At 43.3% G+C, this 27,745-nt stretch overlaps 4 protein-coding genes across 6 annotated transcripts in view; 3 read left to right on the forward strand and 1 right to left on the reverse strand.

The window, feature by feature from the left end:
- The window catches only part of elmod3 (ELMO/CED-12 domain containing 3), a 12,436-nt gene extending 11,836 nt beyond the window's left edge, over positions 1 to 600 (forward strand). For both annotated transcript variants that reach the window (XM_035639173.2, XM_035639175.2), the window contains exon 13: positions 1 to 600. This exon is cut by the window's left edge and continues 3,855 nt beyond it. The gene's annotated coding sequence lies outside the window, so the exon portion shown is untranslated.
- Positions 601 to 4,636: 4,036 nt separating this feature from the next.
- aebp1b (AE binding protein 1b) lies at positions 4,637 to 18,494 on the forward strand. The gene is made up of 22 exons (XM_035639170.2): positions 4,637 to 5,479; positions 7,295 to 7,468; positions 7,568 to 7,636; positions 8,165 to 8,692; positions 9,938 to 10,012; positions 11,435 to 11,500; positions 11,785 to 11,868; positions 12,967 to 13,038; positions 13,136 to 13,245; positions 13,614 to 13,753; positions 13,842 to 13,926; positions 14,029 to 14,173; positions 14,267 to 14,355; positions 14,688 to 14,811; positions 15,133 to 15,329; positions 15,415 to 15,591; positions 15,736 to 15,899; positions 16,056 to 16,651; positions 16,767 to 16,906; positions 17,128 to 17,227; positions 17,355 to 17,521; positions 17,606 to 18,494. The coding sequence occupies exons 1-22, from the start codon at positions 5,230 to 5,232 to the stop codon at positions 17,984 to 17,986; spliced, it is 3,933 nt and encodes a 1,310-aa protein (XP_035495063.2). The 5' UTR covers positions 4,637 to 5,229; the 3' UTR covers positions 17,987 to 18,494.
- pold2 (polymerase (DNA directed), delta 2, regulatory subunit) lies at positions 18,313 to 22,803 on the reverse strand. 2 transcript variants are annotated; one of them, XM_047329088.1, is made up of 11 exons: positions 22,669 to 22,803; positions 21,903 to 22,135; positions 21,691 to 21,812; positions 21,087 to 21,210; positions 20,870 to 20,984; positions 20,571 to 20,769; positions 20,355 to 20,435; positions 19,558 to 19,715; positions 19,326 to 19,453; positions 19,130 to 19,231; positions 18,313 to 18,980 (listed from the first exon to the last, which is right to left on the reverse strand). In XM_047329088.1, the coding sequence occupies exons 2-11, from the start codon at positions 22,126 to 22,128 to the stop codon at positions 18,820 to 18,822; spliced, it is 1,416 nt and encodes a 471-aa protein (XP_047185044.1). In that variant the 5' UTR covers positions 22,129 to 22,135; positions 22,669 to 22,803; the 3' UTR covers positions 18,313 to 18,819. The 2 variants fall into 2 exon arrangements, with proteins under 2 accessions (XP_047185044.1, XP_035495064.1); XM_035639171.2 differs by lacking the exon at positions 22,669 to 22,803 and adding an exon at positions 22,342 to 22,541.
- Positions 22,735 to 24,482, forward strand: nono (non-POU domain containing, octamer-binding). The gene has a single exon (XM_035639172.2). It carries the CDS (start codon positions 22,873 to 22,875, stop codon positions 24,202 to 24,204), a length of 1,332 nt encoding a protein of 443 aa, XP_035495065.2. The 5' UTR covers positions 22,735 to 22,872; the 3' UTR covers positions 24,205 to 24,482.
- Positions 24,483 to 27,745: the final 3,263 nt, after the last annotated feature.

Here is a 27,745-nt window from a genome sequence, read left to right on the forward strand (position 1 = left end):
TACTTTTGCTGTTTTTAAGTGTTTGATGTCAGGAAAACACTCAGAAGCAATCTGTCTTTACAGCTACCGTCACAAACATACTTCAATATATGATTGTAAAGATATAGGCTTGATTAGCAGTAATAATACTGTTGTATGCTTTGACCTTGGTATATATTCAGTATCCAAACAAGGCCTGATTTATCCTCTCATAATACCAAAAGTTATATTTTCAGCCGTTGTAATTGATCATATTCTTATGCATTGATCATCATTTGGAATCTTCTTAGTTGTGAAACTAACCAAGAGAGAAAGAAGGGAAGAAAGGAAAAAAACAAACGGGTTCTTGCAGGATGTCGGATGCTCTGAGAGGTGTGGTGTGAAGTTCTGCTCGCTACAGCAGCAGCTCTGCAAATACAATCACTTCTCTCAATATCCTGCGCTTTATATGAAGGTGTTTTAACCGTTGCCGTTGTCGTCATGTCCCTCAGAGCATTTTATGACTGTACCTTGATTGTAGAAGCCCTATTTTATACTGAGAGTTATTTCAGAATACAGTATGTGCTGTTGTACATTAAATGTATTGTATGGAGAAAGCTAAATAAATGCTGTTAAAAACTGCTTCTGTGAAATGACTGAATCCTCCTTGATTCTCTAATCTAATGAATAACTGTACTGTACACCATATCTATTTAGAATTCTATTTTTCTCCCAATTAGTATGCAACATATATGTTTTTTACAACAAAAAAGACGCCAAAGGTCATCAGTTGAACAGTGACCTAAGAGACCTAAGAGAGTGTTTTTGTTTTGCAGCTTTCTCACCACCAACGACAAAACAATTCAGACTTCCACCGATGATAACTTTAAGTTCTGAGAAACCAAGGTGACATCAGACATCCAACAAATAGTCTTTGTGCAATGCAGGGTTAATACTGTACGTCAACAGGACACTCCATTTAACCATTTTAAAAGTTTTTGTCAGTACTCAAAGGTTGTTTGGAATTGGGACACTGGGGTTTGTAGTGGGCCTTCATCTTTCCTCTAATCCAGCCAATAGAGGGCGCACTTTGTGCACATAGGTCCACAACACAGATGACCACCACACCCATGAGCAAACATATTCTACAGGTGCTGCACAATTCACATAGTGTTCAGTTCATTGTTGTACATTAAAATGCCCACGTGCACAAATAATCTTTGAACTTTTGTCTATTCAGGGGCAAAAGCTTGATTTTGATTAACATGACAATATGCTTCCTATTTGCCAGCGCTCTCTGTGGCGTGTCAGCGAACCACTGGGAAATTGCAAACTAATCCTTGTTCATTCTGCCTTTGGTTGTTTGGTTTTAAGCGAACCTTATGAGTTCCTCTCGTTCAGCGTCAGGGCGGAGCAAAAAAATTGGCAGACTGTTTAAAGTCTCGGATTCTTCTCAGTCTGTGCTCCGTCTTTCACCAAGAAAAAAAGATAACTTAGATGTCACAGAAACAAAATCATCAAAACAAGACCGCCCCAATACAATGCTGACATTTCTGATCAGACAAGGAGTTTTTTTGTGGTCACCGGTCAATAAAGCATGCGCTGCCTCCAAAGGAATCTTGATGCTGCGTTTTTCTACATCTGTGATTAATCAGACTCATGGCTCCAGTCCCACAGTGCCAGATGCCTGGGCTGTGGTGGACCTGCTGAATCACAGCACACGCAGGATGGAAAAGTATGTGGGCGAACTTTTTTATCAGTGATTTGACTCGAGACCACAGTTCCATAAGACATTTTTCATATCTGCCAATAACTTTGCCGCACTGTCTGTTGTTGTCCTAGAATTATCCAATGTCCATGTTTGCAGGAGAGCAAAGGCCTTCAAGGGGTTAATGTAAAACACAGCAATGCGTTCGGTATCAGATATCCTACCTGTGAGTGTTACAGCATCTGGGCACTCGGTGAGAATGAAGAGAAGAGAGCAGGATGGAGCTTTATAAAACTGTTTCCATTTGTACCTAGTGAGCCTGCTGGATTACAGCATTTTTCTCTCACTCTAACTTACTCTTGCCTTCCCTCCCCCTCCCCCAACTCTCTCTCTCTCTGTCTGTCTGATGTCATTGTTTCCTGCCCAGTAGATGCTGACGCTGAGCTCGACGTCTGTGCACTCAGACCCTGAACTTAATGCATACTGCTCTACTTATGCTGACCAGTAGGAATTTACAGATACAAATAAAAGTGATGTCAGGTCCATTAAAACCCATGGTTGGTGTGTGTGTGTGTGTGTGTGTGTGTGTGTGTGTGTGTGTGTGTGTGTGTGTGTGTGTGTGTGTGTGTGTGTGTGTGTGTGTGTGTGTGTGTGTGTGTGTGTGTGTGTGTGTGTGTGTGTGTGTGTGTGTGTGTGTGTGTTACTTTAAGGCCCACCATGCCCATGGTCACTGACCTTCTTCTCTTTGTCTCTTTATCATCCATGGTGTCTTTTCGGGATTTGCTGGCAGCCAAAATACGTAGAATCATCTTGGAAGAAAAAAGTAGGTACGATGTTCTGTCTGAACAGTAATTTTGTGAGTTACATGAGAGGACTGGAGCTTTTATCTACATCTACTTATGATAGTATTATTAGCAAGAGTGTATAGTATTTGAAGTAAACATACTCATGGTGCAAACAGAACAGCCCCTGCCAGTGTTTTAATGATATAGAGTATATAGTGGTAAGTACTGTACTTAAGTGGAGTCAAATTATTCCACTACTATTACCTCACTACAATTGTTATACAGCTTTACACTTTATGTTTTTTACATAATCAACATGATGAATTTATAAAAATATGATGCATCATTATAGATTGTCACTACATTAAATACATGTGCAAAATAAGCTCGATCTCGACCAGCTAGAACTGTAAAATGCGACTCACACATTGATGCATTGGTAACAATAATGCAGAAATAGACTTCACACTTGTGATGGAGTATTTTCACAGCTCTTCCGTGAGCAAAGAGATGAAGAGTTGAGCTCATAAGTCATAAAACATACCATTACAGTACTTCAGTGCACCTAGACTGATAGCTTTCGTGGCTAACGTTTGCTCATGTTGACTAACTACTGCTGCATGACTGACATTCCAGTCTCAGCTCTCTAACTTTAAAATATTTCTCCACTTGACTTAAGTAACCACATTTTTGCTGTAAAATAAAAAATACTGATCTCCATAGAGACCATTCAAGTACTCAAGTGAAGTACAGCCTAAAAATTATACTTATGAATAGTTAAAATCAATATTTCCTCCATCACTAGATAAGAAACATTTCTTATCTCACTGTGGTTTCCCAGGTCTTACATGTAGATAAACTAATATTGTTTCCGATGCTTTACTGCAGAGTACTGTCCCTACAAACTTCTCTCTGTGTTGAGAAATAGCTTGGGTGAAGAAAAGAAAAAGAAAAGCGTCTCCCGGGCCAGTTCCCCTGCGTGTGTCTGTCCGTGTCCTTGCCTGCTGAGAAAGACCTCTGCCTGACCTTACTGTAGTCTGAATTATCTTTTGCATTCTTCACAGCCGTGGTCATATCCTTCATAGATACGACTGCCTGCTGCAATACAGTTGAATTCCTCCACAGTCTGCTTTCCTTTTTGCAGGAATTCTGTTTGACTGTCCTTCACAGTCTGAGCGTATGAATTGAATTATTTTACCATGTGTGTGTTTTTGCGCGCACTCGGGCGTTCTTGCCTCTGTGCATCTCTTGCTCAGTTCAAAACCCATTCAGAGGAAATCATTTTCAAAACTATGACTTACTGTGGTTTGACTCGAATAGGCTGTACAATGCTTTATTCATACACTGGGCCTTTCTGGATAATAAACGTCCTCTTATGGAAGAGTGCACGCGATGATGGGTTTTTTAGGAAAACTGGGGTAAGTGTCTGCATAAGCGCAGTAACACGATTCCCTTTTTTCCCCCCTCAGTTTTCATGCTCCAGGTTAATCTTCCTCGTACTTACTTTTCAGGATTTGAAGATGTGTGGAAGCTGATTTTGTCGAGGATGTGCAGATGGCACTTAAAATGCTGCCATGTCTGTCCGACATGTTCACCGGGGACTCACATGGAGAATAAACTGCTCCGGATCACCAGGGAGAACTAGAAGTTTACCTCGACCAGACTTGTGGCAAAATAAACAACGCGTCCAGCATCTGATGGCCCTGACAGGCTCTGCAAACAGTTAACAGAGGAGTTGGAGGAGGAGTGGGAGGACGGGGGGATGGCAAAGAAAACACCATATATTAATAGATTATAGTTCATATAGTCATCTGCTCGAGCAATTCGTGTGTTTGTGTGTGAGCGTGTGTAAGCGTGCTCCATGCCCCCCCCCCCCCCTGCCTTCATAACCTTTTCTCCAAAAAGGAGAACACAAGCACCCAGATATAAGAACAGCGAAGCACGACAGAGATGAGATTGAGAGCAGGGATTCATTTCCAAATGAAGCAACTCCTGAACTGAAAAAGACCTCCTTCTTCATTTCCTTTTAATATCTCTGTCTGATGATAAGTGCCAGTTTGGTTTTGTCAACACACGCACATACAATCCCAATCCTCCCTCTGTAGCCCGTCTCCCCTCCTCCTCTTGTGGAATTCAGGGTCCAGGGAGTCACTCCTCTCTCCTGCTGTTCTGCTCATTGGTGAGTCTGCAGGGCGAAAGCTCTCTGCCGAGGAATTCAACGGGAGCCGCAGACGAAAAAGGGGAGCTGGCTTCTCTCTCTAATACAGGAGGTGTACACCCAGTAGTCTGAGGCCTCACCTGCCCTCCCTTATCATCCATCTCCTGTCTGAGCCCTGCACCTGTTCTGACTCGTCAGCCAGGTGAAGGGGATCCTCTGGCCCTCTGCTATTTTTTCAGCTGCCCATATAGCCACAGGGCAATTAGGAGCCCAGTCTATTCATTGGACTGAATTGCTGCTTTGCTCTGTTTCTTTCTCGCTCTCTGTCTCTCTCTATAACCCACCTCCCTTCACTGCCTGCCTATCCCCAGCCCCCTCCCACTTCATCTCTGACTAGCCCAGTCTGAGCCTGGTTGACACTGGGGCTGTGGGGACGTGTGGAGCCGCAGATTTCCCTGCTGGAGTAAAAGTGTGGATCACATGGAAAGCACACAGGGGAAGAAAGGGTAAAACATATAAATCTCTCTGAGGATAGACAAATTGGATTGAGGATTGGACGGCCGAGATAGAAAAGTTAAAACTCCAAACCAAAGGACTCTGCAGTTGGAAGAGCAGCAGGTATGAGAAGCCAGACTGTGGTCGTGTGTGTGGCCCTGCTGGCCCTGTGCTGCCTGCTGGGACCCAGAGGAGGGGAGAGTGCTGGGGGGATTGTTTCTCTCAGGCAGGCTGAAAGGGGCAGGCAGGCAGGGGATCACCTGCCAAGTGAGTCCCTGGATCATCCAGAAAGTGAGCAAGGACTTGCAGAGGACCCACACCCACTGGGACGCCACAGCAAATCCAAGAGAGACACAGAGGAGGCTGCGCAGGCAGGTGAGTGGAGAAAATTCTCTATAAATGATTAATTAAACCATAAAAATACAGATAAGCAGGGCCGGCTGGAAATATTCAGGTACTTTACTGAAGTAGAAGTATCAGCAATGAAAAGGTACTCCATTACAAGTTAAAGTCCTGCATGAAAAATTATATTTAGGTAAAAGTAGTGTTGCTTTGGTCTGTCTGACTGGCGTCTTATTAACAGGACATTGTTAGATGATTAATTCTGACACATCAGTATGGAAGCAGCATGTTACTGTTGTAGCTGCTGGAGACGGAGCTATATTATATTATGTTATTTTATATTATTTTATATTATTGCCCCATTGATTCTATATTATAATAATACATATTCAATCATATTCTATGAGATCATCAAATGTTTGTCAACATATCATGAGAAAAATGTTTTTAATTTTGCTACAGTAGAGCTGTCAGACAAACGCAGTGAAGTAAAAAGTACAATATTTGCCACTGAAATGTAGTGGAGTGCAAGTGTAAATTTGAATAAAATGGAAATACTTAAGTAGAATACTAGTACTACAAATTTGTATTGAACCTGAAGTAGTCCTAGGCTATTTTGGACATTTCTTATTATTCTTGATTTTTCCTTTATATACCACATTAAATGTTATCTTTGTTTTCAATACAATATTGCCTATAGGACCAGAGAATTAATTTTTCACTTTTACGTAGTATATCAACATACTGGCCCCCTCGAAACGCACAAGACACACCACGTGATTTGATCACGCCGACATGATTGTAGATTCCAGAGGGTTAAGTACTGAATTGGAGTAAATGTACATAGCTGGTTTCAACCGCTGCAAGCCAGTAGCAAATCGTATTCTAGCCCCGGGCACCAATATGGCTCGGACTGGCCCTGCAGTCATGTTACGCAGACAAGATGTGAAAGCTGTTCAGGTATGGTGGGAGTTATGGCACGGCATGACAGAGCAAACACAGACACAAATGCACACACACACGCACACGCACACAGGGGGGGGGGGGGGGGGGGAGACTTAGAGGAGCATCTTGCAGACAGATTTTTATGACGCTGACCTTTTCCATCGCCTCTGTTGCTGTAACTCTGTATGATTAATGCTGACTCTGTTTTACATTCAAGGTTTTTAAGACTAATGCACATCAGTGATAAGCCTAAATTCTCATATGTAATACTCCAAACTAGCTCTTTAATGAGTCCAACTGATGGGTTCATCCTTTCATGGTAAGATGTTGCTGAGGTGAGAGTGATATGTTTATTGAGTATCTGGAAGGGTTTTATGTCATTATAAAAGAATTGTGGTTTAAAGGAGCATAACTAATGGAAAGAGACAGAAGTGTTTTCCATGAAAGCGTCTCAGGACTTCAGACAACCTCAGAGGGAAATACTGATGGACCTCAAGCAACCGCTGAAATGCATCTGGCTGTCTGGATTTTTCCCTCGGCCTTGTTTTGACATAGCAGGAAAGAAATAGCATAATTCTTAATCATGAAATGCACCGCTCATGAATGATACACAAAAAAAAATACAAATCAGAATTAGACGAGCTTTGAGTTCTACTTACGTACTGAAGCAATGATTTCACTTTCAGTGATTGGTGGTTTCGAGTCAAATTGCAGATTGGACTATCAATCAAGTGATCCCATCACACGGGAAAGAATTTAGAAAACATTTAATTATAATTTATGCATGGATAGTTATGGTGACCATGAGCGTTACTGTATGTGCTTAATTTGATTCTGAGCCATTATAAAGGGATTGAGTTTTGGAAATTGTATCTCCTCCCTTTGACTTTCTCATCTTTTCAGCTATTTTGGGCAGAGTGAGGAGAGCGCCCGAGGAAGGCAAAAAGAAGAAGAAGGAAAAGAAGAAGAACAAAGAGCCAAAGGACCCCAAAGCCACCAAAAAGCCCAAAAGTGACAAGAAGGGAAAGAAGAAGGACCGTAAGACAACAACCACGACACCACCGCCCACCACGACAGGTAAGGAACAGGACAGCGCGGTGAGCCAAGTCTCAACTTAAAGGACTTGTACTTGAATGAATGTTGTTGACCTTATCTGCTGTCGTCTGCTGCCACCAGCGATCCCGACTGAACCGCCTACTGAGTCTGAGCCTGAGCCATACACAGACTACCCCTATCCTGATGTCGGTGAGTGGCACACACCACCCATGAAAAAGAAAAACTGTAACACCCTCTCTCTATTATCTTAAAGTTTAACGCCGGGTTTGGTGCCATTAATGACCAAAAAGGGCAAAGCATGAAGAATTTAAAGGGGAACCCCACCCATGGAACACGTCAAAGTTTGTTTACGAGTTCCGGGGAGCACTACTGTCATACGTTATATGAGGCCTATTGTGGTTCCAGAGGGAGCTTTTTGAAAATCTGATAAATTGCCTTTCACTTGAGTCAGCGTCGGTTGGGTCGGAGGACTACACTGCTCTGACTGAACTGAAGTTGATATGAGGTAATAAAATGCTCAAGAAAATGGTGTTATGAGGTGTTGAACAAAACCCTCTCTGCTGCATTGTACAGGAGGTCACTCAGTCATTTTGTAGGCTTGTAGAATTTCAGTGACGTCCCATTTAAAACTCAAAGCTGTGTGAAATATAACCTTGAGAACCATACAAAAATCTTTTTGTCCAGACATCAGTCTTGCCATCTGTTTTTCTCTGTCAGACAATGATTACTGGAAACCGGACGATGACTACTGGGAGGCTGAGCCCACAGCATCCAGGCCTCAGCCTGACGAGCCCATCACAGAGCTTCCATATGACGACAGGAAGCCAGAGGAGGGAGACCCAGCTGCTCCCGTAACAGACACCTACGATGACTACTGGAAACCAGGGGAGAAAGAGCCGTCCACCCCATTGCCTGACGCCTATGATGACTACTGGAAACCAGACGAGAAGGAGCCTTCAACCCCAGCGCCCGATGCCTATGATGACTACTGGAAACCAGATGAGAAAGAGCCGTCCACCCCAGCACCCGACGCCTACGACGATGACTGGAAACCAGATGAGAACGATTTCTCCACTCCAGCACCCAACGCCTACGACGACTATTGGAAGCCAGATGAGCAAGAACCAGAAAATCCTGTGATTGATAACTATGATAGCAACTGGAAAGAGGTGGAACCAACACCCCCTGCTCCCGAGGTTGATGGGAAGGTTGGGACAGATGAGAGTGATTACTGGGATGCCACATGTATGTCTGAGTTTCTTCTTGCTACATTTGATTGAGGATGTTTATGGGGTGACAGTTTAGCAAACATAAATAGAATGAGATGAAACTATAATGACTCTGAGGGGAAATCACAGGGGGCCATTGCAGCAACAAAAAAATGATTTGACTACAGACAGAATTTGGGTTTGATCAAACCGTTTTTTTTTAAACGTGATGTTGATGTTTAAACATTTTACATCATCTTTTTTCAATGAAGAATAATACCACCAGTGAAAAAAGTGGAAAAAATAATAGTAGTATTTTGTAGTATAAGATATGCTGTTTACAATATCAACCTTAACTTTTCTAATTCTGGCAACTCATCAATGTTTGCTCAGATAACTCGAAAATTGTAAAGTAGTCAAGCCTAAGGAAAAGGTCGGTTATATTGCCAAGTTGTTAAGCTTTCCAGTTGCATTCACGTCTGAGTTAAGAGAACAATCGGCTGTACATTTATTCAACACAGACACATAGGTTGTACAATACCACCCCAACTAGAGAACAAAAGACAACAACATTTTTGCGAAGTTGTGAAAGAACACTCTGTGATGACTCAAAGCTAAAGATCGACCCTTCTTATGACTCACTCACTTTTGTTGAAGCAAGAGACTGGCTGTGTTTATTGCCAATTTTAAATAGAGTTCTTTGTTTTTGTAAAACAATTTAGCAATCCAGAGTATGAGCTGTTGTTTTCATAGTGGAAAAATAAATAAATCAGTGATTGATTCTTTAGAAGATGGGGAAACCCTCTGAAACGCTATTTAGATGACAAGACACAGGAACTATGTAAGAATAATGAAACCTTTATTGAAAATCTTGGCTGAAATCTTGCAAACAGCCCCATGACAATCACAACACATTGTTCTACTCTATTCAAATAAGGCTGAATAACTAAAAGCTGGTGACTAATACCGTTCACTTCACGCAGACTTCATGCTGAAAAGCTTCGCGACCGTTGCTATCTCTTCCAGCCTCCGGCCACCTGAAGTCAGCGGTGACTGAACTCATTTTTCCACAGGATCGGATGCTGGAAACAGTGTGTTGTGTGGTTCTGTGACACTCGTCTGGACCGGACTGGACATGTTCTCATTACTCTATGTTTCCAGCAATATGTACTGCACCTCTGCCCTTCCAGTATTTCCAATGATTCAGGCGCGCTGGCCTGTCACAGCGTCTTTTCTCTTAAATTCTCCTGTTTGACCTTCTCTTTTCCTTCCACTCTTGCAGTTGAGGCGCCAGACAATCTTCCATTCCCCGATGGTAAAGAGGTCAGCCCTGAAATCATAGTAGAAACTCTACCAGGTACAGTAACTGCTGTCACTCAAACATGTTACAAATTCAATTTACATCCATGTAGTTGTCATGATAATTTCCACAATATTGTAATAAAACTCAACATCTCTGGGGATCAGACGATAGACAGCATTCAACACAAAGGTGCAATTTTAATTGCACTAACATTTCAAACATCAAAATTAAACATTGTCTCAGACAAGTGTTGGGATTGTAGATGTAATGCTTATATATTTGAAGTCTGTGTAGGTAGATGGTGGAACAGACCATAAAGTGAACTTACTGTTTTGTTGGATTGTAACAGATCTTATTCGGTGAATATTCTTTGTATGCTGCTATTTTTTTTATGCTTGAAAGAAAACATGAACAAATGTGCTGTTACCACCCCGGGAACTGCAAGATGGAAAAAATAATTGCTGAGCTCCTGTTATTTTCTAAACTTACATCTGCCAAAATCTCCTCATATTTATATTCCATGTATATTTATGCTACAAGGTGGTATAATTCATCTGCAAATGAACAGACACAAACTGAAGGTGGTGGTGTAACTGATGAGTTTTTGGTACTGGCATATGGTATTGAACATGATAATCAATACAGAAAAATAATGTATAGTAAGAAATATAGTATTATATGGAGATACAACAGTATATGGAAAAGACTGATATATTTGGCTTTTCATGTTTGAAAGTATTTCACATAATTGGGTTCTGCAAAAAATAAGGTTAACACAATAATGTAATAACGTTGTGTAATTATTTACTACATTATCAGTACAGAGATTATAACATTATTGGTTAAGACATTGTATGACATAATTCTAGTAAAATTGGAAGTTATTACATTGTCAGGTTTTGTTACATTTTTGTTGAAAGTTAAGTGGAGATTTTTATTACATGGGAAATTATTACATTATTGGGTTCTACAATCCTTCAATCGATATTGCAAATTTACAATGCACTTGACTGAGATCACTTTCTAATGTTGAGATGCAGATGAAATGTCCATTCTAACTGTACTTTTTGTCCAGGAGCAGATGAGAAATTATGAGTAATTCAACACATGGGCATAACATTTTAGTGAGTCTGTGAACTAACCTACTTCAAACAGGAGTGTGTGGGTTTGTTCAGTTCCACATTGACAACAAAACTTTCCATAGTTTTGTTGTGGAGTGAAAAAAACTCTGTGATCAGTTCACAACTGTGTTATGATCCTTATAAATGTAAATGAAAGATTTAACAACTTAATTATGAGGTAGGCGTTGCAGTGGCATCCAAACAGAGAACGCTTTTTGTGGTTTGGAAAATCAGAGCTGCACTAACCTAGAACTAAACCTTTTACAGATGAAACCATGTAATGTCATAAAGTCTTACTTGTAATGTAGTGGTGTTTGTGACTGAATTAATTGTCTTTTTTTATTTATTTACACAGACGAGCCCACAGCCACTCCTCCCTATGAGGGGAAGTGGTATGACGATTACGATGAATATGGAATGAGTAAGCGCAAACACACGCACACACAGAACATAGTCATACCCAAAAGTTTTATATTATACATTAGATCATTAGATCTACTGGTTAAGCTGCAGTGAGCAACTGCCAACAAAGCACACAGCAAGGAAAAAGGATAAAAAGCAGCCAGGTCAACAGCCTTCCAGTTTTATAAATCATCCTTTTAAGTGTTTATGGCTCGTAATGGCTTACAAAAAACCTGTGCATTAGGGTCGGTGTATTTATAGACATTTCCATAAAATGATCCATGATTTTCTTATTTTCCTCAGGGAGAAAAGAGGACGAAACAGACGAAAAATGGATAGAGAAAGAGAGAGAGAGAGGGAAAAAGGAGAGAGAGAGGGAAGAAAGAGGTAAGAGAAGCCAGATGTGGACATTTTTGTTCCTTTTGCATAACACCATGCTGCTATCGGGTCGGACGACATGCCATGCTGTAGTTGCAAAAGCAAAAAGAACGTGACCTCTGACCTGAGCGCCAAAGTAGATAACGGCTCGAAGGTGATCACTCCCACTGGATCACATTTCTGTTAGCAAGCGAATGCAGATGTGATGTCCCACCATTTTTCAACTTGCTTTGACTTGCGTGACAGAGAAACAAAACGCTCATGCTTCCAAAGCAAAATGGAGAAAAGGCCTGTAGAAAGTTGAGAAATCACTTTTTGAACTCGTCCTAAATCAAAAAGAGGGTGAGAGGGAGATGTGAGCTGACAATGATCTGCATGCAGGGGATTAGTGGGAGTGAGAAAGACAGAGACAACAGCGGGGAGTTAGCGGGTAGAGGATGTTGTAATGTGGGAGTTATCAAGTATTTTTAATACATTCAGCTCTGTTTTTGCCAAGTGTCCGCCGTTTGCAATGGGGTTAGCTGGCGGTTGAGGGGTTGAGCCTGGAGCCGATGATACATAACACCATCAGGACTGGTGTCAGTAGGTCACTTCCTGTGTGCGCGGATCACTGAAAACTCACTTGGACCAGGAGTAAAGAAGTTTTCTGAGGCTTGAAACACGGAAGCACTGAGCGGATTACGTCTCTGCACGTACATGCATCAGTGTGTCAATGCATGCATGTGTTTGTCTGCTTGCTTTGTGCACGTGTTTACAATCAGGGACTTACAACCTGTTTTACATTCCGACTGTCAGTAAGACTTCTGACAGCCACACTATCGGCAATAAAGTTCAGTGTATCAGAATATGAATAATGATGGTGAGAGATGAGATTCTTCTTCAGTAGTAAACTCTCCCTGTCAAGATGATCTGAGTTTGATTAGAACACACTTGGACTTCAGCGCACCCCAGCTCTCCAGGTCCTCCTGGGGATTTTGGCAAATACCTTGCAAAAATAATGGCGAGTTCCCAGATCATTTCTGGGCAGAGAAAAAGAGAGCGAGAGAATATTCAGCCAAGACAGTGCAATTCATTTTGTATTAAGACTGTTTTTCTGACCTCTGACAGAGAGAGCGCAGAAACTGAAGGAGGCAGAGGAGCGGGCCAGGAACAGACCACGTGTCTACAAGGAGCCCAGGAGTAAGTCATTAAATGTCTGTTTAAATCTGGAGAACACATCATAAGCTTTTCTGATACACTCAACGTATTTTCTCTGTTGTGTTTGTGTACGTGGCAGAGTGCCCTCCTCTGGGGATGGAATCACACAAGATGGAGTCAGACCAGCTTTCAGCCTCCTCCATGTCTCAGTATGAGTTTGCACCTCAGAGGGGACGTCTCAACATGCAGGTACACAATCAGAGCAGGGACTACCCTGTTCTCGGTCTCAACACTTACAGTATATAAAAACTGTAATTTACAAACCGCCAGGCCTTGAAATAAACACCAGCTACCAGCCACATACATAGATAGTTAGTCAACTTTGTCACTTCCAGTGGCTGTTTTGGCATAAAAAGTCAGTAATCTTTATCGTCTATGAATCTTTTTAAACAGTTGATAAATCTTTCTGTTTTTAAATTTTTTTTAATTCACGCCAAGCTCTCCAAGCATCTGTAAATTGTGTAGAGTATGAATTTGCAAAAAAGTAGATGTGTAGCTTGTGCTCAAAAGTGTCACTTGGACTCAGAAGCATGTCTTGTGGCCTCTGTGGATCCCAGGGCTCTGACGATGAGGAGAACATGAGAGGTGGAGCGTGGTGTGCCAACTCAGAGGACAGAATCCACTGGTTTGAGATAGATGCCCGCAGGGAGACGGAGTTCACTGGAGTTATTACTCAGGGACGAGACTCACGGAATGAGTAAGACACACACACACACAAACAAGTGAATACACTTAATCACCACTTCTTAAATTCAACATGTTGCCCACCTGTTGGTTTGTCGCAGGAGTGACTACGTGACGTCCTACTTCTTGGCGTTCAGCAACGACAGCCGAGAATGGAACACCATCCACGATGGATACGCCGACTGGGTGAGGTCACCTGAAAATCCTCTCTCTTCCCTAGACACCAGTTATAATGTCTCCTTTCCCTGACTCGCTGTCCTCTGATCTGTTACCTCTCGTTGTTCTCAGTTGTTCTTCGGAAATAACGATAAGGACACTCCGGTGATGAACCAGTTGGCGGAGCCTGTGCTGGCCCGCTACATCCGGATCATCCCTCAGAGCTGGAATGGCTCGCTGTGTATGAGGCTGGAGGTCCTAGGCTGCCCACTGCCCGGTGAGCTACCTACACACACACACACTAAGAACGCACGTACACACTGAAGCACACAAAATGAATAAAGCATTTGGGTTCCCCTCTGCCTCACAGATCCAGCAGATGTGCAGTACAGGCAAAATGAAGTGACTCCAGTGGATTACTTGAAGTTCAAACATCACAGCTACTCAGAGATGGTTGCAGTGAGTATTCCTGCACACAGGCCCCTGAATGTCCACTGGCTGATTGAGTTCCACAGGAAATCCTCAGTTGTTTCCCCAAAGACTAAAGACAAAAGAATTTCCCAGGAATAATTTAGCATTGAGCCAGGAGGTCTTCTTAAATCCACTTGAATATCAACCGATATTAAAATCCACTGCAGGAGACTCACTCCTTCGCAGATAAATATTTCATCCAACAGAGGGTAATACAATCATAACACGCTAATGCAATGTTCATCACCCCTTTTAATAATTAACATAAAATATAATGATATACAATACTTTACACACTGGCTGTTTTCATCATGTCACAGCTTATGAAGTCGGTGAATGAGGAGTGTCCCAACATCACCAACATCTACAGCCTGGGCCGCAGCTCCAAGGGACTGGAAATCATGGCAATCATCGTCTCTGGCAACCCCACAGAGCACGAAATAGGTGGGAATGTGGTTATACGACCATGAAATAGGCAGACTGAACTGTTTAGTTGAAATGATCATGGTTGAATTCTATGTAATAATGCACCAGCAATAACAAAATAGAATCCTGAAATCACATTTTCGTTCCAAGCAGATGCAAAGCGAGGTGTTTTCTGTCAGACTTTCTAACACTGAAATGCTCACTGGTTGAAATTAAAACCTGAGGACTGTTGGGTCTTGGCGACATCCATGATTCCAGTAAATCCTAATAAACACCAGGTGGAAGTACCAAGATTATGGTTGACAGTCAAACAGCTAGAGTCTGTCTGTCTGTGCGCAGGTGAGCCGGAATTTCGCTTCACGGCAGGTCTCCATGGAAACGAAGCGGTAGGCCGGGAGATGCTTCTGCTTCTTATGCAGTACCTGTGCAAAGAGTACAAAGACAGAAACCCCAGAGTCCAGCGGCTGGTGGAGGGAATACGGATCCACCTCGTGCCCTCGCTCAACCCTGATGGACAAACAAAAGCTTTTGAAGCGGTAAGTTTAAACAATCCATTTAAATGCCCCCAAAAAATAAGTGAGATACAAGAAATTGTCTTTTATAGAAATTCTCCTTTTGCAGGGATCAGAACTAAGCAGCTGGACCACCGGACACTTCACTGAGGATGGCTTTGACATCTTCCAGAACTTCCCTGACCTGAACAGCATCCTGTGGGATGCTGAGGACAAGGGCATGGTGCCCAAACTCACCCCCAACCATCATGTACCCATACCAGAAAACTTTGAGGCCAACAGCTCGGTAAGGAAGGGGGGTATTACAACTCACCGATCATAAATGCTGAGGATGTTGGGAGGCAACAAGTCACTAGTTATAAGTATACTGTGCTACATGGGGTTTCCTTCCACTATATGGTTCATCCCAATTTTCTTGTTTTTGTTCCAGATTGCTGTGGAAACAAGGGCCATAATCTCCTGGATGAAAAGCCATCCATTTGTGTTGGGTGCAAACTTCCAGGGCGGGGAGAGACTTGTGGCTTATCCTTATGACAGTTTACGTCTCAACAAGCCTGCTCAGAGCCAGAAACCCCACAGCCGCAAGAAGAGACAGTATGACTTACTCTCTTTTAGCTCCCTCTGGATTCTGTTCTTGTTTTCCTGTTTAACACACATATCTGTTATGTTATCTTCTTTATGTTTCATCATCCTTCCTCCTGCTGCAGTTACAATCAAGTAAAATAGTTAAACTTGAATCATTTCTTGCAGGTATGAGGAAGAAAGTTTTGATGTGACAGAGTGGGGGAGGGGTTACCATGAGGAGCCAGAAGAGGACTTGAGAAATAGGGGATACGCAGAGCCAGAGGAAGAGTGGAGGGGTCATGGCTATGACCAAGGGTACGAGCGTGGACAAGACCATGGTTACGACCGTGGACAGGACCATGGATACGACCGTGGACAGGACCATGGGTACGACCACGGTTATGACCGTGGACAGGACCTCGGGTACGACCATGGACAGGACCGTGGACAGGACCACGGGTACGACCATAGACAGGACCACGGGTACGACCGTGGACAGGACCATGGGTACGAGCATGGGTATGACCCCAGTTACAACCAAGGTTACGGGCGCACAGAGGAAGAGGAGGATGACCGAGGTAGAGGTGCCGGCTACCATACTGCCGAGCATGAGGATGAGCCTCGGGTGATTGCAGACGAGTCCCTCTTCAGGTGGCTGGCAGTCTCCTACGCCTCCACACACCTGACCATGACGCACAACTACCACGGCTCCTGCCATGGAGACACTGGCGCAGGGGGGCATGGCATTGTCAACCGGGCCAAGTGGAAGCCAATCACAGGCAGTAAGTAGAGACCTCTGGGTTTGATTCAACTGTAACTGCATGTGTTTACAACACACCCTGGTGGACAACGTGTGGTATTGCAAGCTCTGAGGTTTGTGTTTGTGCTTCTCCCTAGGTATGAATGACTTCAGCTATCTGCACACCAACTGTTTTGAGCTGTCCATATTCCTGGGCTGTGATAAGTTCCCTCATCAGAGTGACTTGGCGTATGAGTGGAATAAGAACAGGGAGGCCATGCTCGTCTTCATGGAGCAGGTCAGTTACGCACACAGCATACAAACTGCTTTTATTGCTTTATTTTTACTTAATTTGAAGTAAAAAAGTAATTCTTTTAAAGTCTGCTTTGAGTATCACATCCTACAGTAAGTGTGGTTACATTTGGTCGATGTGAACAGCCCCAATAAGACATCTTGAGCAGTTCAAACTAGCCCTTTCATATTTAGAGTCATGGCTCATTATTCCCCCGCTCTGTCTAGGTGCATCGTGGCATCAGGGGCATTGTGAAGGACCAGCAGGGGAACCCCATTGCAAACGCCAGTGTGTCTGTAGAGGGGATAAACCATGATGTTACTACAGGTCTGGTGAAAGACTTCCACTCTTTTCCCCTTCCCGAGTCCCCCTTTTGTTTTTGGTTTGGTATTTTAAATCATAATAAAAGCAGAACCTGTAAAGCAAAATGTTTGTCCCCTCTCTGACATTGTAGCTCCAACGGGAGACTACTGGAGGCTGCTGAACCCAGGGGAGTACCGCGTGACAGCTCGAGCTGAGGGATTCTCCCCTCTGACCAAACTCTGTGTGGTGGGTTACCAGTCAGGAGCGACCGCTTGCAGCTTCAACCTGGCCAAGTCCAACTGGGACCGCATTAAACAAGTAAGGCTTTTTCCAGTCTGGCATTTTCACCCACCCACACGTCTATCTTGTACTTGATTAAGTGCTATCTTAATGTCTCTGCAGATCATGGCCCTCCACGGCAACAAGCCAATTCGACTAAGCTACAGCAACGCTAGATCGCAGAATCCCGCGGTTGTTAATGGCAACAGGAGAGTGGTTGATAGCAACAATGGGTATTCCGCAAATTCACAACTCAGCACCGAGCGGCGGAGGAGGCTCAGGATAGCTCGTATGCGCCGCCTTCGGCAACAGAGGTTAATGAGGCTGAGATCAACGACGACAACTTTGCCCCCGACAACCACCACCACAATGCCCACAACACCAGAGACCACCACGTCCTGGTACGACTCGTGGCAAATAATGGAGGGACAGTCCTCGACGCCCGGCGGGTTCACAGACTCCATCCTGGATTACAACTATGAATACAAGATTGATGACTATTAAACCAAACACACGCTGCCTGTTTCTATCAACATACGTCCTTTCCCACTTGTAGTTCTTATTGCCTTGTTGTTCTTCAAGCAGGTTGGTGAAGAATGAACAGAGGAATCATGTCTTTGTATGACATAAACGCAATGGGAAGGTTTAGAATATCAACTATATTAATTGTATAAAGATAGTATATCTTTTAATGAACACATGAAAAAATGCCTGTTCACAGATATTGACCCTGTTAATTAATGGTATCATAACAGTTCAAAACGCATCTTTCCTCTATTCAGTCTTTTTTAAATGAAGAAAAGTTTATTGTGAGTGCACACTAAACAAAGTCATGACATTTTTTTTATTGCATCAGAGTGAAATTATTTACACCATCTTCCTCCATTTTTACAGTATGAACACTCACTGAAGGTTAAGAGGGTCAGGGAGGAGGGAAAGAGTCCTCTGTCATGTGTCCTCAGATACAGATGGGGTTGAAGAGTTATTTTTCAAATAAAGGCTTAATACAAAACTTGTGTGTTCTCCTGTTTCACCACATTTATGAACACTGGTTCATGCTTAGGAGTAGTATACTGGTATATCTGTGCTGTTTATCTCTGACACACTAATGAAAAAACTCACCTTAAAAGGAAACATTAACCGCAATCTTTTAAGACGATTTTAACAGCAATCCGTTGACCTTTATGATACTGGACGCACAGTTTAGCAAGGATTATCCTTATTGGCCCCATGTGCAATTGACTAGCCTCTTGTCAAGAAAATGGGGTCTGAATATGCATGAGTAGCGTCTGAAAATCTCAGTCTCTGTGTGCTGTACTGTGTGTGGATATGGACCCTCAGTGACTGATGTTCATCTCACTTTCCTCGTCATCGTCAGCGGAGAAGGCAGAGAACCTGACGGGCTCACATTCAAGAGTGCGTAGGTTGACCAGGCACGCCGTTTGGGTGCTGCTGAACTCTGGGACAGTAACCAAAAGGACTTCCTGGCCATCAGCACCTGGCAGGAAGAGAATATGACATGTATCGAAACAGCAGCGTGAGGGAGGGAAACAGCTCAAATGGATTATGGCGGATACTAATGTAAATACACCGAGGAATGAAAAGAAAGGCCACAGTGATCATTCAACATGAACAGGTCAAACTGACCTTTGATGAGCTTGGACTCAAAAGTTGGAGCGTTGCCACTGAAGTAAACATGGGGACACTCCTCCAAGATGAAAGGGTCTTTTTGGTAAAATGGGTAACAACCTGACACAAAATGTACAGAGAACAGTGTGAATACTTTGAACATGTATAAGGCAGAAGGTTCGCAGTTAATTCTGCATCAACTTGTCTGACTAACCAAGAGTATCAGGTGCCGTAGGGGCCAGATGTCTGAGTCGGAGCGTTTCCTCCAGTATTTCCAAGTGACTGTCCATGCTGCTGTACCTTTGAATGTCACTGACATTCTGACCCGATGTGCCCAGGAACCTTAAAGGAATGAAACGAAAACTGGGCCCTAAAGATATCTGCATACCAATTTTAGATTAAACTGCAAAAAATGGAAATGGTGCATTTGTTGTGGTAGGACTCACCTCACACCATCAACGTTTGCTTGGTATGGATTGGACACCAGCTGAAGTGTGGGATACACTGAGGACAGCGGAAACATGCAGCGGTGGAGAGGCTGCTGCGGGAGGGTGTAGTTGGTGGGGTCATATTGGCCCGGCATTACATCCACTGAAACAGAGGCCTAGGACAGCACAAGGCAGTGGCACACAACATCAGAATCCATGATGTTACCTTAATCGTCCTCTGAACTTACTAATTAAGTCACATTTTGTACCACATCACAAAAAAAGATTTTCCCTTCTGAGTTTGCTTGGAGTTGCGGCTGAATGTTTTATTCAAAACCATGAAAAATTAAAAGCGAGCAGACTAAGACACTGATATATTCTCTCAGGCTATATATGATTTCCTCCGCTTTTTTTTTTACTGTATCCACGGGGCACTGACAAACAACACAGTGGTGAATGTAGTCGCGAAACCATAGTGGGGCCAATAAAATCTATAATACTACCAATAATAAAATATATAATAATTCAATACATTAATGGAGATCACTGTCTAGCTGTACAACCCTAGTAGTATATTACAGTCTTCTGTGCATAATTCAAATGCCAAACATTTGACAAAACAAACAATGAACAAAGATGAAAGATAAAAATGAATGATAGTATAATTGTTGTTATTATTTTCAATACCTCCTGTAGATATAGTGAAAACATCATTATTATGACTAATATTGGCCACAATAATCGCTAAGTGACAATCTGATATTGTGTCAGCCCTGGTACATGCACACAGCCTGACAGAGCAGGTGTCGACTCACCGCCAGCTGAAGCAGCAGCTCATCCAGCAGACGAATGGCCTCCACACTGCCGGCCTGAGTCTTCTTGGTGAGGTATTTGGCCTACAAAACAGATGGAGGCAGAAATTATATCCCTCATATTTTTCCCCCCCAACCGATGTCTATTCTCTATTTCGTGAAACAGTGACACTATAGACACCATCAAATGTGTGTCAAGGGTAAATAACTTCCAGTCACCTTAGTTGATGCGTCCTTGTCCTGTGTGCTTGGGCTCAGGAGGTTTCCAGCCAGTAGGACCCTGGAGATTGTTGCTGCACCGCTCTGCTCCCCCTGGTCACCGAGCTGACCGGTAACCATGTCAACTAGCAACTGTAGCCCCAGCATACTGTCAGCATGAATACTGCCGAGGCCCAGTCCTGAGGCCAGGAGCACAAACCTGAATGAAGATAGACAGTTAGAATCCATTTTTACAAAACACTGGGATGTGTTTGTTTGTGTGCGAGTGTGCGTGCATGTGTGTGCATGCGTGTGTGTACCTGTCTGAGCTGAGTGCAGGTCTTGCTGTCTGCAAAGGGAGATCAGCTGTGCAAAAGTCCTCAACTGTGAACTTTCCATCGTTACGCTCAGCTCCGTATATTGCAATAATACTACCTAAGAGAGAAAGAGAAAAAATGCCATGACAAACAAAAGACTCTACAGCTATATTCATAGCTGATCTGGTAATCATGTGACATCCTGAAAACAACTCCTGACCTGTGACACACTTGTCTCTGTCAATTTTCCCCTCTAGTTTGATCCTCTGGAGCTCGTCCTCCAAGATCAGCTCATCTGTTTCACTGATGAACTTGGCTCGCGCAGGCTGGGGCAGCAGGTTGTGCTGAAAAGGAAAGGAAATCACAGAGACGCTGAGTGTGTGTGTGTGTGTTCCTGTGTGTGTTCTCGTGTGTGTGTGTGTTAGTGTGTGTGTGCTTGGGAGGGGGATGGAAGTAATGCCTACAGTCGGATTTATGCTTGACGCATCGGTCCTTCCGCACGGCAGCGGTGACACTGTCACTGTCTGGCCCTGATGAGATCTCACCTACACTGTGAAGTTTTAAAGTGAAAGCTAGAGCCAGACAGTGTTGTTCTGGGACCAGCTCTGTCGCCGTTGCCATGGCATGTTAAGCCTCTTTCTTCTTCTTTTGGTGATTCCAGCGGTGTAGATAGTGATTTGTCAGCAGCGACACCCTTTTGTTTAGGAGAAGACTTGCACTTTGTCAGACAACACTGAAGCGCGAGTATAAACGAACTGCTAACTGCGGTGACGTCACAGCCGCCGTGCGCAAGGACCAATGCGTTGAGCATAAATCCAGCTCACCTCCTCGCTGATCTCTTTCAGGATCGATGGCTGCAGGTCCATGCGCTTGAAGAAGGTGCCCACAATGCAACACTGCTCCGCCGTCTGCAGATCACACAGCTTCCTGATAAGCACATCCGAACCTGGACAGAAAAGACAAACAGAAGAACAAATTAGTATTTAACATAGAAGATGTTCATAAAGATGTGAATAAGACATTGACCCGAGCTCACCCCACTTCTGCTGGGCTCTCTCCGACAGCAGGGGCCTCATCTGCATGAGTCGCGCTGCGTAAATATGAGCATACTGGCGACTGAAGCTTCTCTCCTTAAAAGTGTAGCGCTCGGAGCAGGGACTGTAGGTCGGGGGCATCCTCTCGAACACCGGCCCCTGGACCTCGGAGGCTGGGCGGCAGAGCAGAGAGGAGCCCTCCTTCTGGGCGCTCAGGTCGGAGAACATGACTGCCCTGGGGCACACACAGCGGTGGGTTTTAGCAGCGGCTGTTTCTTCTTTATTACACGCTAACTTCGTGACCGCCGCGCATGTTTATAACGAGGGTTTAACAGACGAGCAAGTCCAGGTTCACCTTGGCGTTACTGACTGCAGCGTGTGCTCCACCAATACATGTCGACTGTATCTGAGAATACAATGTCACATATTTAGCGATCTCACCTTAGGAGGCGGGGAAATCAATATCCGGCTGTTGTCCGCCTCGATTCAGTAATGAAGTTATACTTTATTTTAAGGTTTAGATTGTAGTCTCCCCATCAGGGAGCGAAGGAAACTATTCCCGCGAAATCCCCCGCTCAGTGTCGCCGGTATTTCAAGGCATGCGCGTGTTCTCGCGAGATTTTGTTCCCAGTACGTAAACGCCACTTCTATCAGAACGAAACAATAACGTAGCACAAACTATAAAGAAAATTACTTGCACCAACTTCAAGACGGGAGGAGATATGCTAAGCATACAAAGTATACACTTTTAAAACGAGAGGGGTCTACCTTTTTTTGTTGTTTTTCTCGCGTCGTCGCACAGAGTACACGTCACAGATATATCCATGCGTCGCGCTGAGATGAGGTCACAATAGCGTCGCGGCAGTACGCAGGCTCGCCATTTTCGTAGCTCTTTGTGCGACACCGCGTACTAAGAGTTTGCCTGTTTTGATCGTTTCCTCGTCGTTTCGCGTTAACATTTGTGTTGCAAAAATGCAAGGAAACAAAGGCCCCCAGCATAACCACGGCCCCAACCGCCCGGGCGAGCAGAAAAAACCGGGAGGAACAAACACGAACGGCCAGCAGCCCGATCCCAACGAGCAGACGAGCCCCAATGAGGCCCTAACCCTGGACATGCAGAGCTTCAGGAAGCCGGGGGAGAAGACCTTCACCCAGCGCAGCAGGCTGTTTGTGGGCAACCTGCCCACGGGTGTCACCGAGGAGGACATCGAGAAGCTCTTCGGCAAGTACGGGAAGGCAAGTGAGATCTTTGTCAACAAGGATAGAGGCTTCGGCTTCATCCGGCTGGAGACCAGGATCATAGCAGAGATCGCCAGAGCCGAGCTGGATGATACTCTGTTCAGAGGCAGGCCCATACGGGTGAAGTTTGCAACACACGGTGCTGCCTTATCTCTAAAGAATCTGCCAGAGTTCGTGTCAAACGAGCTGCTGGAGGAGGCCTTCGCCGTGTTTGGGCCGATAGAAAGAGCAGTGGTCATAGTGGATGATCGGGGGAGGCCCACGGGGAAGGGGATAGTGGAGTTCACCTCAAAGCCAACTGCTAGAAAAGCTCTGGATAAGTGCAGTGATAGTGCCTATCTTCTCACTGCTTTCCCCCGGCCCATTATAGTGGAACCTATGGAACAGTTTGACGAAGACGAGGGACTGTCAGAAAAGCTGATCAACAAAAACCAGCAGTATCACAAGGAGCGCGAGCAACCGCCTCGATTTGCTCAGCCGGGCTCCTTCGAGTACGAGTACGCCATGCGCTGGAAGGCTCTCATGGAGATGGAGAAGCAGCAGTATGAAATGGTGGACCGCAACATGAAAGAGGCCCAGGAGAAGCTGGAGGCTGAGATGGAGGCGGCCCGACACGAGCACCAGGTAATGCTGATGAGGCAGGACCTGCTGAGGCGCCAGGAGGAGCTACGGAGGATGGAGGAGCTCCACAACCAGGAGGTGCAGAAGAGGAAGCAGGCTGAGCTCCGGCAGGAGGAGGAACGTCTGAGGAGAGAGGAGGAGATAAGGATGCGCAACGAGGCAATGATGAAGAGGCAGCAGGAGGGCGGCTTCAGAGGAAACTTCCCTGAAAATAGGGAGCAAGAAATGAGGATGCACATGGGCGGCCACGGGATGTCCATGAACAGAAACTCTCTGGGTGGCAACTCTGGTCCGGCTGGTACTCCCGGCATGGCTGCTGAGAATACTCCATTGATGCCGGGGCAAGGAAACAACAACAACATGCCTGGAGGAGGTCAGGGTGGCTTCCCCAGAGGCCTCCCCGGGCCCGGAGAATTTGGACCTAATAAGCAACGCAGATTTTGAATCACATTTATTTTCCGCCCCCAAATTTTCATACTCAATGTATTTTAAAGTTCAGGCAGTAAGCATTACTTTTTGAACTTTGAAAATGGTTGCATGTATTTTTTTTTCTTCGTTTTTTATGTTGAATGTGTACTTTTGAATTATTTTTTTAGTACTATAATATCAAAACTTTCCAAATGAGCCATGTGTTTTACTTAATTTCCCAAGTTTCATAGGGATAGAAAATGTTTTTGTCCTGGATATGTTGACCTTTCTGGAATAAATTCATGATTCCCTAAGAATTTTGTGTTTTTTTTTGTTTTTCAGAACATGATCTCTAAATGTCTTTCAAAGTTAGACAGGGCCCACTATTTCACCACCTCACTGAGCTCAGGTTTATTAAATCCAGCCATTTTTCATTGACTGCCTTTATTCATTGCTAAATCACTGCTCATTTGGATTTCTGGCAGTGATTAGAATATTGATTAACTCTGGCACTGACCTGAGACCTGCCTCCCCACTCAGTATAAAATGTCAAACCACAACATAAACTTGATGATCTTGGCAGATTGTGATGCAACAATAATGAAAAACAGAGAATAAACAGTCCAAACTTAACAACTTTTATGTTACGGTAGTTTACACTTTGCCTGTGGAACAATATAGCTTAGGCGAATAAAGTTAACTAGTCAGTCTGAATAGTTATTAATACTCTAATTTATCAGCTGCAGCTACACATTTCTGAAACGGGATGTGTACAGTCTTCCACTCAGTGAGCATAGCAAGCAACAGGCGTATTTCATATATTCAGATTTATTGTAACAGGAAGAGAAAGGTCTAATAAAACTGCACATTTAGGTGTGTAACTAGTGACTCACTGGGATCCAGGGGAACAGAGCCATGATTCATTTTTTTAACGTAACTTGTATTACAGTCTGCTATAACAACTCAAAAGTGTGTGTTGTTAAAAGTAAAGCAACAAATGCTCCGTAGTTTCATTCGAAGCTGCCTCGCTGGGGAATTCACTACATGCCAAAAGAGACAGACGTTTAGTGACTTATTCACCAATTGCAGCACACAGGATCAATGAATGAAAAATGTATAGCTCATGCCCACACAGTCTAAAGTCACACAGGCGGTATTGACACCCGCATACCTGCACAGTGACAACAACCTGGGTACAATGTCACAACTCAATGTACCCAGTGTCAAAGAAATCCACGACATCAAGCTGTGACTAATGGGGAAGGAGGAGGAGGTCTGTCTGAATGCACAGACGTGCCACCAGAAGAATACAGGTGATGTCAAGTAATTAGTAATCAAACAGAAAGAAGCCAATGTTCAACTCTGTGAATTTCTTAATTCACCCAAAATTTAAAGGTAAAATTGATAAACTCAGAGTAAAACAAGTATTTAAAGTTTTTTTTATTTTATTCCTACTCTAGACTTCAGCACCAATCTGTGCAATGGCAGCTGTCCGTCACATACATGTGTTTGAGTTAGAAATACCGAGGCTGTGCAAGGCTTGTGTTGGGTTATGTCATAACATTTTTATGTTGTTGTGGAGGAAGAACAGCAGTTTAACATGAACAATTTAGACTCACTTGTGGTTAAACGTCTGCTCAGTTCAAATCAAACTACTGTATTAAACATGTAAGAATAAAGTCAGGAATGTACGAGTGTGAAATTAACAATCAAATGCAGCACAGCTTATCCTGGATATCAAAACATCCACTTGTTAGATAAGTGTCCCTGTTAAGAGAGAGTGCGATGATAATTGCAGATATTCAACGATCATTCTATCTCCATCACATGAGGTTTATATCCTTTTCAGGTTAAAGCCAAGTTCTTTCTGAGGAAATTACCCTTCACCCATATCAGAGTCCAAAAAGTCAAGATAACCAGCTTGCTCCACCAGCCAGCCAGAACAATAAATAATGGTTGTCACGGTCATAAGGTGTGGAAAGTGTGAGTGATCTGGAGTTGAGTTCAGCAAAAATAATTTACATGGATACTTTTTAAACGCTCTGTAACTTTGAGGACAGACAGCAAGGTAGTTTTCTAAAGCGCTCTCTCTCTCTCAAGCGGAAGGTGTGACATTTTAAATTAACAATAAATCTGAGCCTTAAGAAGCATAATTACAAATGTATAATTCAAAAGTTTTTGTGATTACATAAATATAATAAATGTAAGACTAAATATATTTGACCATGCAGCATAATAGAATCCCTTTTTGCAACTTAAATAAGCATGCACTTTAAAAAAAATCCTTTGTAATTTACGGTAAAATACTGGCAGCTGTGGTTGCCAGAAAATCACCGTAAAAAATAAGTTGGAAATGTATGAGATATTACTGTATTTTTTTTAGATATTGTAAACTTATTTACGGTAAATTACTATAAAAAAATATATATATTGTAAACTTGTATATGGTAGTTTGCTATAGACCTGTTTACGGTAAACTATTGAAACCAACAGATTTACTTTAAACCTAACTACAGTCTCTCAGTGAAAAACACAGTACTATATATTACGGTATTTTATTAAGTTAAAATTTACAGTAAATTACCAGCAGCTGTGGTTGCCAGAATTTCATTGTAAAAAATACAGTACAACACTTTAGGCATTACAGTTGTTTCATGTAGATTTCACAGTGAACAGCTACTCATCATAAATTATGAAGGAAATAACAGACAAAGCCCATTGTCAATAAAGTACAGTTAAGACCATCATTGATTAACTGTTTTTGCATTTACACATTCTGTGAAAAACAGACTGAACTAATACAATAACTTAAGTAAGTAAGAATTCTTACAAAGCAGTGTTGAGATCTTGAAAACAAGCATAATGAAAAACACTTGCCCTGTGTTGATCAAAGTAATGAGTCCAGACTTGACTGAAGATGGTGCTCAATGTGGGATAAGAGTTTCACTCACACACGATGTTCAAGAAACCGGAACATAAAGCATGTATTGTCACCAGTGCTGCTTGAAGGCATGTTGTTAATCAGATGTTCACTGTGGATTGGCATGGTCGCTCTAGAACCAGAAAACAGACACAGAGCAAAAGTTAGACTGATGCTGTGCTTGAGCATGATGCCTTCTTATGGATGAACTCAGTGTTCTGTTGGTGAACTGGGCTCCAATGAGCTATAGGAAACCAGGACTCTGGAAAATAGTTTTGCAAATCCATTTTTATAATTGATAGAGTAGGAATCAAGTAAGAAATGACATTTCTGCACTAAGCCATAATCAGCCTTCTTTTAATCCCTGTGGACATGCAGGCATTATACACAGATGCCTCCACTTAAGCAATAACAACGAGGAGCATGTCGAGGAAGATAGAGAGATGGTTTGCTACAGTACTTTCACACTTTTTAATGCAAAGGTTGCAAATTAGAATCAAATAACATCCACAAACATAAACAGCAGCACCACTCAAGAGGCTCACCTAGTAGAACACTTACCACATATTGTTTAATTCCGGCTTGGGCCCATGGCTGCATGTCCCATCTCGCTCCACTGTGTGGCCTGTCTCTCTCTTCTGCCGTTGTGAAATCGAG

The sequence above is a fragment of the Scophthalmus maximus genome, chromosome 19 (assembly GCF_022379125.1).
Source record: "Scophthalmus maximus strain ysfricsl-2021 chromosome 19, ASM2237912v1, whole genome shotgun sequence".
Lineage (NCBI taxonomy): Eukaryota > Metazoa > Chordata > Actinopteri > Pleuronectiformes > Scophthalmidae > Scophthalmus > Scophthalmus maximus.